The 12,406-nt window shown below is 48.8% G+C and overlaps 1 protein-coding gene across 1 annotated transcript in view; it reads left to right on the forward strand.

The window, feature by feature from the left end:
• Positions 1 to 12,406, forward strand: part of PTPA (protein phosphatase 2 phosphatase activator) — a 66,568-nt gene that overhangs the window by 25,727 nt on the left and 28,435 nt on the right. The window contains exons 4-8 of the mRNA XM_083158757.1: positions 295 to 420; positions 3,385 to 3,502; positions 6,372 to 6,471; positions 8,078 to 8,202; positions 8,419 to 8,519. Of these exons, the coding sequence (XP_083014883.1) occupies positions 295 to 420; positions 3,385 to 3,502; positions 6,372 to 6,471; positions 8,078 to 8,202; positions 8,419 to 8,519 (570 nt within the window). The remainder of the gene's footprint in view (positions 1 to 294; positions 421 to 3,384; positions 3,503 to 6,371; positions 6,472 to 8,077; positions 8,203 to 8,418; positions 8,520 to 12,406) is intronic.

Genomic DNA, 12,406 nt, shown 5'->3' on the forward strand with positions numbered 1-12,406 from the left:
GAAACCCACCCTGCCTTTGCCTATGATAAGGGAGTCTTCCAGTGGAATTATGCAGACATAGGTAAGCTGGCGTACCGTAGCTACCGACGACGTCTTTCTAGCAGTCTTATAAGAAGAACTAGTAATACTGTATTTAGCAGTGGGCGTGCGTGGCACCGGGCCCTGTGCATGGCTCCATGTAACTGCACGCTGGCATTGTGAGAAGTGGTCGATACAGGTTGGCGTAGTGGTGTAGTGCTACAATAGACCCGCAAAGCAGAGTACTGATTGTATGTGTGTTTGATGCCCTGACAGACAATCGAGAAGCTGATGGCCCTGCTGGATACCTTGGATCACTGGATTGATGAGACGCCCCCTGTGGATCAGCCGTCCCGCTTCGGCAACAAGGCGTTCCGCACCTGGTACTCCAAGCTGGATCAGGTGGGAGCCGCAGGAGATCAGACGCAGACACTTATTATGTGATCTGTCGCTACAGTGCTGAAGGGAGACAGGTTCTGCACGCTCCAGACCCCGGGTCCGTGGCTGCTCGATGAGAGTAATAAGAAATTTGTTTTAGTTTTAACACAGACCTTCATATCTAGAGAGCATTTTGGGAGGGGGGGAACTTTTACTATACGGATCCCCTCTTTAAGATTGATTTAGTGCATCATTGAGAATCCCCCCCCCCCCCCTGCATCATTGAGAATCCCCCCCCCCCCCCCCCCAAAAAAAAAATAAATAAATCACTCTTTCAAACTCTTGAGATGAGTAACACGAGCGAGGTGCACCTAAACAGCTTTCCCATTCACTTCAGTGGGGCTTCCCGGGTGCTTCTCTGAAGTGCGGAATCGCTGTATGCCAACTTCTGCCTTTCTGCACATACGTGCGCCATGAAACTGAGATCACAAGCAATCGCAGTTTCATGGCTGGCAGGGGTGGTAACGGGCCGTTGTGGGGATGTCGTGTCTGCGTTTTGTAGGAGCGGTGCAGTAAACACAGGCATCACACTCAGCTGCTGCTACCCAAAACATGGCTCACCTGCGCCTGGCTACGCAGTTAGTCTGTGCAGTCAGTGCAGCCGGTAATGTGCAAGCGCTTTGCTGTGTAGCCAAGCTATCGCACTTTAGCAATGTTGTGAGCACATCGCGGGGAGGGTCCCGGCGATCAGTGTCAGTTTTGTGAGTCTGAATTAGGCCCAAATATTGATCTTTTTTTAGATCCCCCACTCACATCTGTTTTTAAGCATTGATGATAAAACATGCCTGCAGGCTCAGCAGGACAGTAAAGGGACTTAATATATGTCTAATAATAGTATTAAGGATTGATTGTATAAAAATGATTGTTGTAGAACTCACTTTCCCTGATGTTCCGCAAGTAGAGTTACCTGTTCGTACAGTTCCATTATTTGCTTTTGCGTTCCAGATAATCCCATTATCTCTTCCCAGAGCTCTCCTAGCAGTGTATGTAATTGAGGTGTAATAATCCTCTAACACTGCACCACCTTGGGGGCACGGCCTAATGCTCTGAGCTATGTGTGACATGATTGGTTGGTAGGATCACATTGTGGGCGTGGCCGGGTCTGGAGATGTCAGAAAATATAGCAGCAATCATAGAGCACCGCTCCCTAATTCTATTAATATATTTCCCGCTGCTTATCACAATTGGGCACGGAAATTCTTTAGTACAAGGACCACCTGTGTGCACCTACCTTGAATCAGTTACCCAGCCATGAAATGTCTTCAAAAACCAGGATATTATGGAAGCAGCTAGGAGAGCGAAGGTTTGCTGTGCGGTTTTCTATTTTTAAATGCAATAGGCATGAGCTATGGCGACAGCTCGCGCTCCAGCTGTTACGGTATGCACAGTGCTCATTGATTGGTCACCATCCCCACCAGTTCACATACATGCAGGACTTGCTTGGTTTCCATCTCACCAAGTATGTATTGATTGGTATGTTCATGTACACACCTTTAGGAGCCCGTACACATGTACTTTATTGTAGCAATTCTCCATTATACCGATGCCTGAGTTGGGGAATTGGGAAAATTCAACATATTGAAAATACGGCATTCTGTGAATCAGAGAATTGCAGGATATCTATCTATCTATCTATCTATCTATCTATCTATCTATCTATCTATCTATCTATCTAAAGTTAGCACTCTTTAAGATTATCTGTCCAATCTGTCTGGTTGGAACAAAATTCTGGTAATGTATGCAAAGGACAATTCATCATTTGTTCCCAAATACGGGAAAATGGACAGAACTGGTCATTCAAATTGTTTAAATCAGTTTGCTCTAACCAAACATCTGTCATTGTCTGTTATCCATTGGTTGGGAGAATAGTTGATTGTGATTGTGTATCCAGTTTAGGGGTGCAGTCAATCTGGGATTCCAACTGTCAGAACGCCCCAACAGTTGGAATCCCGGCTATTTTCCCCGGCTCCGACACTTAACTCAGCAGTCGGAATTCATTGTTCTGATTGTTGGAAAGACCGTAAATTTATGTAAAGGCCCATACACACTGGGCGACTTTGAGCTGAAAGTCGCTCAAAACAGCAGGTTTCAGTGGCTTTCATCTCAAAGCCGCCCAGTGTGTATGGCCCGGCGGTGAGCGGTGAGCGCTGCTGCGTGCTCCCGCAACATCGCCGGGACAGCCGCTCATCTGCTGGTTATACCAGCAGATGAGCTGCTTTCAGGGACGGCTTTGCATAGCTCTCTGCTATGCAACGCCGTCCCCCCCCCCCCCCTCCGTTGGCGCCGGGCAGGGGGAAAGCCGCTCAGTGTGTATGCACTGAGCAGCTTTCCCCGCAGCGATGATCGTTATTATCGCTGTCCATACACGCTGAGCATAGTCGCCCAGTGTGGATGGACCTTAAACATTCGCGGATTGTTGAAAAACAGCCGTGAATTCGACAAAACAGATCCGACTTTAAAAAATAGTCGGATCTGACAGCCTTCAATGCTGTCGTTAATGGCAGCATTGAGTAGGTAAGTGATGATAGAAAAGTAAACTACAATCTGTGGTTGCAGGCTACAGGGCCTCCAGCACAACGCAAGGCCATCCTGCATGCCAAGTCCTGTCCTGCGATATGCCTGAAAAATTTTGCCCAGGTGCAGGCCAGCCATGTTTCGAGTACCAGCTGGTGCGTTTGACATCATGCAGTCACTGGAGGCTCTCCACCCTGATCGCTCCAAATGCTCCCACATTGGGCTTCCACTATCAAGTTCTACAACCCAGCGCACCCATGTGACCTGTCATTGAGAACCTGTCTTTCTGCTCAGAATGTGCTGACCCGCTGTGCTGTGTTTCCAATATACCCCTAAAGCCCTGCTCCCCATCTGTAATGAACTGACCGCACACACTGCAGCGGGTGAAGCCTAATGCTCCAGTCTCCTCTTTAGGAAGCCGAGAATCTCCTTTCCACAGTTATCCCTCTGGAGATGAGTGCCGCCATTCCCGAGGTTGCCGTGTATCTGAAGGAATCTGTAGGAAACTCAACCCGCATTGATTTCGGAACAGGTAACTGACATTAAAGGGGGGGGGGGGGACGACAACGTCACAATATACCCCCATAAAACATAATTCTCTCCATTTTGGTATTTTACTGTTTGCTTAACTATTTAATTTTTTACGCTACAAAGACTAGTAATTCCTTTGTGTAGATCGGGTCCTGTTGCCTTGGTGCATTTTACATCGATGTTGGCTTTAGTTTAGCAACAAACGATTCTCCTATCACAATGGTAAATGTGCAATTAGAACTTGCATGCTATTCTGCCTTCCACCACTAGGGGGCCCTGTTGCTGCAGCAGTGACTTGCTTCCCTCATGCCTGCAGTGGTTGCTCAGTCCTCTAGCCCACTTCTTCCTGTGCTGTCATTTTCTCCCTCTCCTTTACATCATTTCTTGTTCCCTGTTAGTCACTCTAAAACGGTTTGTATCTTGTAACTCCATGGGGTGACAGCATCAGTCGCACGTGTTCCAGGGGCCGCGGGTAGACATGCGAGATGTGCTAGCAGCATGGAGCATATCTGCCGTACACTAATACCTGCAGCAGCAGGCATACATTTCTCCGCTGTAGCAAATCTCAAGTTCAGAAGCTTAGGTCACCCCGTAATGATTTGTAAATTCCTTGTGCTGGCACAAGGTCCCGACTGACAGACATCGCTGCCTTTGCTAAACCCCTGTTACATTTGCAACCTGCGTTTCTCTAGCCTGTCTATAACCGTGTTCCAGCATTATACCTGCTGGTACTTCTAGTTCCACAACAGATGGAGATCCTATGCCTAGATTGATACGTATTGGTATATTGACTGAGGTGCAGGTTTTAGGAGTGGAGATATTGCTGCCCATAATAACCCATCAGATTCTAGCTTTTGCCTTCTAGGAGCAGCTAGATCAATGTTATCTAGAATATGATCCAGACTTCAGTAAATATACCCCTTAATCATCATGGGAATATGGCGGCCCGATTCAGACCTGTTCGCATAGGTCCAAATTAGGCCCCTTCCCCCATGGTGTGCGCATGCCCATAGTTGCTAATGCGCATGTGCAGACCCCCTCAGCGAGCATCTCTTCCGCAAAATTTTCATTCGCTGGGGTTCTTGCTGCCTGGTTGACAGGCAGGGGGGCGTTCCTGGGTGGACATCTGGCATTCCATGGGCGTGGCCACAAAAACGGTGGGCATGCCCATAGAAATGCTGAATGGGTCCCTGTAAATGCAGGCATTTCCCTGGCTGCTGGGGGCAGGCGGATGGTGTTACATGACCTCAGCGCCCGCCCCAATTCACAGACGAATGTTCAGCAAAGTAAGCCCTGGCTTCTGCTGCAAACAGAAGAAAAGTAATTCGATGGTGAGCAACCATCAAATGAGTTTTCATGTGAGCGGATGTATAAGCCCACACGTCTGCTCGCTCCATAGGGAGGGGATTTGGGAGGAAATGGACGGGCAGCTGACATCCGATTATGTCAGCTGACCGCCGCCCCCCCCCCCCCCACCCCCCCGCATGTGCGTCACGGACACATTAGCATAGGAACCCCCAGCGTTTTTATGGTAACATTCATGAACCTCTGGGCGTTCCCACAGGCGAGTACCCCGGCCCGCCGACCCACGCTCCCCCCCTGTCCACCACCTGTAATGTTGGGTGCATGCACCCGGCGAACAGTCGTATGCACAGAAATTACCCTGCACATAGGCCAAACGTCGGTCCCCGTGCAAACAAACGGCTGCTGTGTATGGACCAGCATAAGGTCCTATCTTCAAATAATAATACACATGATAATAGCCAATAGATTTACTCTTAATTAATCCTGTGTAGCAGGACAGGATGCTGTAATATTGTGTAAGAGATGGGTCGTTTTATCCAACCGCAAGCTCTTCGAGGGTTAAAAGCCATTCAAAATCCTATTTAAAGGCACAGGAATGGGAAGCCTGGGGAAGTGGCAGAGATGGAAGGAAGTTGGGGATGCAGGAAAGGTGGCAGCTGAGAGAGATGGGCTAAGAGCAATGCATGGTCAGAGACCTAATATCCCCATATACATCGTGGCACCTACCGATGACCGGGAGCTGCCATGTGTACAACCGGGCCCTGGCTAGGCTGCTTGGCGCAGGAACAACGTGTATATACTGTATAAGAAAAATATTTCTAAATTCTTTCTTTAAAATCACAGCAGCCTGGTACTGCATTATGAAATACACTAATCCATTCCGGTAATAGGGTATTGCCTGATGCAAGTAATTCTTCCTGCTGCCTTTGTTTCTGCTGCCTCCTATTGGTTACACTCTCCATGCTCGCTTTGTAGAACTTCTCTCCGTTTGCTTTATAGTTGCAATCAATTACTGATCAAAGCTTTTAACTTGGTGGCATTCTACTGATTCCTATGAAACATTGGGGTAGTAGCTGCAGTTCTGTATCTTCTCTGCTGGAAACTAGCTTGTAATCACTCGATACTGGGGACTCTGTTAGTGATGTGTTGGAATGCTCACATACAGACGTATTCACATACATCTATTCCTCCATGCGATACAAGTCATGTTATACGTAATGCGTGAGCTTCGTTAAATAGTGTTTTATTTGCAAAATGGAACGACTATGACACATAAGTAAGCAGTGAAATGATATGCAGCATGCCTACATTCCGTGTGTGACTGCTGCTGTATCTGCTTAAAAAATGGAACGCTACATTGTTTTCCTGGAACTAGGATGTTACATTGTTTCCTGGAAAACACTGTAACGTTATGTAGCATTTCGTATGCAGCGAGAGCTGCAGTCACCCACTGAATTATAGGCATGCTGCATATCATTTTAATCAGCAGGAGCTGCTTGTGCGACTAAAAAGGCGGGAAAGGAGGCTAGATGTACGTGGACAAATCACATTGCTTTTCTCTTAAGGCCATGAAGCTGCATTTGCTGCCTTCCTGTGCTGCCTGTGCAAGATCGGCGTTCTCCAATTGGATGATCAACTCGCCATTGTCTTCAAGGTGTTTAATCGGTAAGAAATAGGTATTGAGAATATGTTGGAACCGTACCTTGTGTTGTTGCGGTCAGCCACGGAAGCCTCATTCATTACCATCTGCTACAGAGAGATGCTATAGAGCTAATGCGCTATGCTCGGTGTAAGAGATCTGAGAGAGAATTCCCTGCCCCGTATGCACAACTCCGAATCCGATGGAGTCTCTATACACCCCTAGGATACTCCGGTTCATGGTTCCGTGCCCACACATTGGTGCCACTCCGAAATGCCCAATTTCACAGGGGTATAGGTCGTGGGGTCGACATACATTAGGGCTTGGGTCGACGCGTGAAATAAGTTGACATGGCTACGGTCAACAGGGTCGGAAGGTCGACACAAGCATTAGGATGACAATGGGAAGGTCGTCATGAGTTTCACGTTTTTTTTGCGTGATGCTTATGGTACATTCGCAGTCGTTTGATAATCGCTTGATGTGCGAATTCCCTGATTAGCGATCAAGTCTGAATCAGGCCCTAAGAACGGAACACACTTGTTAACTTGCTGTATGCAAATAAAATCAATGAATCACGACTAGAAAATGACCAATCACGAAGAAGAGATGACAGATAGGGGTAAATTTACTAAAATGGGAGTTCTATTGAAGATGGGATGTTGCCAATAGCAACCAATCAGATTCTATCTATTATCTTATAGAAGGTGCTAAGTAAATAATAAGTAGATTCTGATTGGTTGCCCATAGCAACATCCCATGTGAAGTAGAATTCCCATCTTAGTAAGTTTCCCTCATAGTGTCTGGGTCGTCACAGCTTAGAATCCACAAGAGCTGTTGCTCACCTAGATGACATGGGGAAGCTATTCAGTGGGACACGTAGCGGAAGACAGATGTATACACAGAGCTGGTCTGATTACTATGAGGTCAATTTACTTAAGCTTCTAACACTGAAAAGAGGTGATTTTATCCATAGCAACCAATCAGGTTCTGTCTATCATTTCTCTGTTGCAACGTCACCTCTTTTGATTTTTGGAAGCTATAGTAAATTTACCGGTACTTGTTTCCTAGCACAGCGCCCATCGCATCGTATACCATTACACTAAATAAGGTATACGATGTTATGCGATGCGACACGATATTGTACAATAAAATATTGCATGCATCGTATGCGGATATATGGCATGCGATGCGGTCAGATGCCCTACAATGGACATCGGGGGCGCCGTGCTAGGAAACAAGTACCAATTTACCCCTAGTAATCAGACCAGTTTATGACACGAAGGTGGCGATTCAGACCCGATGGTTGCAGGCTGAATTTGCTTCCCTGTCCGATGTTCGGGGTTTGTGCATGCGCAAATATGCGCAGGTGCAAAACCCCCCCTCCCCCCAGAGCGAACTCGTTTCACACTTGTGGGGGCGTTCCCTCAATAGTGGACGGGAAGGAGGCGGGAGGGGGGGGGGGGAGTAGGGGAACGCCCATCTAAGTGTACCTCTGCGAATGCATGCCTGTTTAGGGCAGGAGGCTGACATCACATGACATCAGCGCTAGGCACCGGATATACACTGGTGTGAATCAGGCCCTATGACCATGATATCGCATCTTTTTCATGCATTTGTTCCTTATCCCGATAGTTACCTGGAGGTCATGCGGAAGCTGCAGAAGACCTACAGGATGGAACCAGCCGGCAGCCAAGGAGTCTGGGGCCTGGACGACTTCCAGTTTCTTCCCTTTATCTGGGGCAGCGCTCAGCTTGTAGGTAAAAGGATAATCATTTGTACGTGACTTCTAAGCTGTCACCAGTCGGACCACAGGACGTAACAGAACATAGGCTTGTAGATTCACACCAACTATGTTTCTGGAGCCATGATTTCTGCGGTTACATGCGTGTTATCTGTTTACTACATGTAAGAAACATACAGGTACAGCTACTTGTTCTGGAACCTGTAGATGACGTGTAGTGATTGTTTTACAGACCACGCCACACTGGAGCCCAGACACTTTGTGGACGAGAAGGTGGTGAATGAAAATCACAAAGACTATATGTTTCTGGAGTGTATCATGTTCATAACGCAGGTGAGGCCCATTATCACTGCAACATTCTGTCTGTTACTATGTTATATGTATATTGTACGCACTATAATAACTAGGCTTCTCCTGCCCTGGGATCTCCATCAGATGCGTGATACGTTTTAGCCGAGGCGCTTCAGAAATGGTCAGGAACCTGCGGATGACACATTGTGGTTCATTTATCAGCTAGATAGCATTGCCTGGCCAGTAGCTGAGCCCTGTGTAATGTCGCCCATCCAATCGCACTCTTTCCATCTGAGAGATAGTCACATGGGTTACATGCGGATGACTAGCGGACAGGATGCCAGCGGTCAGAATACCGACACTGGCATCCCAATGCAGGGAATCCCAACAGGAATCCGGAAAGTATACTTTCCTTCCTCCTGCTACCCCCAAACCCTCCCTCCCGACAGCCTAACCCTCCCTGCTAGTGCTTATCCCTAACACTCATACAACACCACATAAACCTGACCCTCCTGCCTCACTGCCTAACCCCCCCCCCCGCTGCCTAACCCTCCCTGCTAGTGCTTATCCCTAACACTCATACTACACCACATAAACCTGACCCTCCTGCCTCACTGCCTAACCCCCCCCCTGCTGCCTAACCCTCCCTGCTAGTGCTTATCCCTAACACTCATACTACACCACGTAAACCTGACCCTCCTGCCTCACTGCCTAACCCCCCCCCCCCTGCTGCCTAACCCTCCCTGCTAGCGCTTATCCCTAACACTCATACTACACCACATAAACCTGACCCTCCTGCCTCACCCCCCCCCCTGCTGCCTAACCCTCCCTGCTAGTGCTTATCCCTAACACTCATACTACACCACATAAACCTGACCCTCCTGCCTCACTGCCTAACCCCCCCCCCGCTGCCTAACCCTCCCTGCTAGTGCTTATCCCTAACACTCATACTACACCACATAAACCTGACCCTCCTGCCTCACTGCCTAACTCCCCCCCCTGCTGCCTAACCCTCCCTGCTAGCGCTTATCCCTAACACTCATACTACACCACATAAACCTGACCCTCCTGCCTCACTGCCTAACCCCCCCCCCCGCTGCCTAACCCTCCCTGCTAGTGCTTATCCCTAACACTCATACCACACCACCTAAACCTGACCCTCCTGCCTCACTGCCTAACCCCCCCCCCGCTGCCTAACCCTCCCTGCTAGTGCTTATCCCTAACACTCATACCACACCACCTAAACCTGACCCTCCTGCCTCACTGCCTAACCCCCCCCCCGCTGCCTAACCCTCCCTGCTAGTGCTTATCCCTAACACTCATACCACACCACCTAAACCTGACCCTCCTGCCTCACTGCCTAACCCCCCCCCCCCCCCGCTGCCTAACCCTCCCTGCTATTGCTTATCCCTAACACTCATACTACACCACATAAACCTGACCCTCCTGCCTCACTGCCTAACCCCCCCCCCCCCCCCCTGCTGCCTAACCCTCCCTGCTAGTGCTTATCCCTAACACTCATACTACACCACCTAAACCTGACCCTCCTGCCTCACTGCCTAACCCCCCCCCCCCCGCTGCCTAACCCTCCCTGCTAGTGCTTATCCCTAACACTCATACTACACCACCTAAACCTGACCCTCCTGCCTCACTGCCTAACCCCCCCCCCCCCTGCTGCCTAACCCTCACTGCTAGTGCTTATCCCTAACACATACCACGCCACCTAAACCTGACCCTCCTGCCTCACCCCTCCTCCCCCGGCTGGCTAACCCTTCCCCCCTTCCCTGCTGGTGCTTATCCCTAACACATACCACGCCACCTAAACCTGACCCTCCTGCCCCACAGCTAATTCCCCAACCCTGGCATCGGGGGGGATGCCAAATTGGCCCGATACCTGTCTGATGTATGAGACCCTGAAGACAGAACACCAGGTGTTTGTTACTATGATTGATTACGGTTTTATTAATAAGGAGCCCCCCAAAAAAGACCAATGTCGACTTTCCACGCGTCGACTATTCCCATGTCGTTCTTTTGCTTGTGTCCACCTTTTGTCATGACTGATGACTTGGTCTCCGGGTGCCGCATTGTACAAGCGTTTGATGGGTAACATGGGTGTGCAGGACAATAAAATGACATGCATGACAATGAGGCAGAATTCAGATTTAAGGGGGTATTCGATATGGGATTCCGACTGTCGGATTCCCGAGCCGTTTTTGTCTGATCTGACAGTAACTCTACAGTCGGAATTCAATGTTCTGGCTGTTGAGTGTCGAAAGGTTCCTTGATCGGCAAAAACGGCCATGAATTCGTCAAACCGCAGCCGTTTCCACAAAAGCAATCCGACTTTAAAAAAAAGTCGGCTCGGACACCCTTCATTGCTGTCATTAACAGCAGTATTGAATAAGTGAGTGCCAATATTTCCCCTGTCTTATAGATAAGTTAGTGCAGAGTTTATTAGGGGGATATCCAAGTGCAGGAATAAGCATGTAATAATGTGATAGAGTGACATCACTACACGGAATGTGACATGTCATGAGACTGTAGGGAACTCCAAGTGCTGGTTCCCTTACAATGGAGGACTGACCAGGTATGTTGGGACTTACAGCTCAGCAACAGCTTGAATCTATGCTAGCTGGGTTATCAGTGGGCTGTTACTGTTAGTCACCGACCACTTCCATGCAGTGACGGTAATGGGCTGATCACTTCCAAATACTCTTGATCCCTGATTCTGTCTGTGGGAGCACCAAATGCCTGCAGATCAGAGGATGGTCTAGCCTTATCCAGAATGTGAATTGTGTGTACCCCCCAGAGGTGGGGGTAGGGGGCAGATGTGACTGATCCCTACTCGGCAGAGATCCTTACTGCACATATTGTTTACACATCGTTCACAAATCCTCCCAATGACGAGTTCGGCTGCAGGCATGGGCAATCAGCGATGTGCTTACGCTGTGGAACTACACATTCCAGCATGCCCTGCCATAGTTTTGCTACCAGGGCATGCTGAAATGGTGACTGGGATTGCTGGAATGTGTAGTTTATCAGCAGTTGGAGGGCCACCATAATACACTTGGCGTTCCGCTGCTTCTGCCCCTTCCCACCCACTATTGAGCGAACTCCATGGCGAGGGTGAAACTCACTGAAACCTTTCGCTCCGGGGGTTTACACATACGCCAACCCTAAACATTGGCCAGGGTATCGCTCCCTTTGTTAGCAAAGCAAAAAAGCAAGCAGCTGGGGAAAACCATGCTGCACTGCAGGTGGCGCAGTTGTAACGTGCAGAGAGTTAGATTTGGGTGGGGCGTGTTGAAACTGAAATCTAAATGGCAGGGTAAGAATAAAGTAGCCAGTATTTACCCTGCACAGAAACAACATAACACACCCACATTTAACTCTCTCTGCACATGTTACATCAGCCCCACCTGCAGTGCATATGGTTTTGCCCAGTTGTGTGCCTTTTTGCTTTGCTCAATCATTTCTATAACCAGCAAACTGGTGCATTGTGCAACGATGATATAGTCAAGTGACCATTAACGTTAATGGGAAACGCTGTTCCCATCACACCATTGCGAATCCACTGAAATGGATTGGCATTTTTCCGATGCGGCGCGGAAACGACGTTCCCCATCCATGTCAACGCCCCAGACGTGGCCTATCGTCACGTTACAGCGCATCGCCTTCCCATAAAGCCCTTTGAAATGTGCCCTAAAAAGTGCTATAACGACCAGGACCTACCCCTTTAACATGAATCGCCCCGGATCAGTACGGCCGGCTTCCTGTGAGATGCACATACTGTTCAGCGCCCTGTGTGTATTATATGTGCCACCTATTCAAAGGTCTAACAGCAGATGTAAGTACGAGGTATAGTGACATGTCTCGCTTTCTGCTCCGGTCGCCCAGGGGTTAATAAATGCGCAGCGCCACCACAAAAG

Source organism: Crinia signifera, chromosome 9, assembly GCF_055691185.1.
Source record: "Crinia signifera chromosome 9, ASM5569118v1, whole genome shotgun sequence".
NCBI classification, from domain to species: Eukaryota; Metazoa; Chordata; class Amphibia; order Anura; family Myobatrachidae; genus Crinia; species Crinia signifera.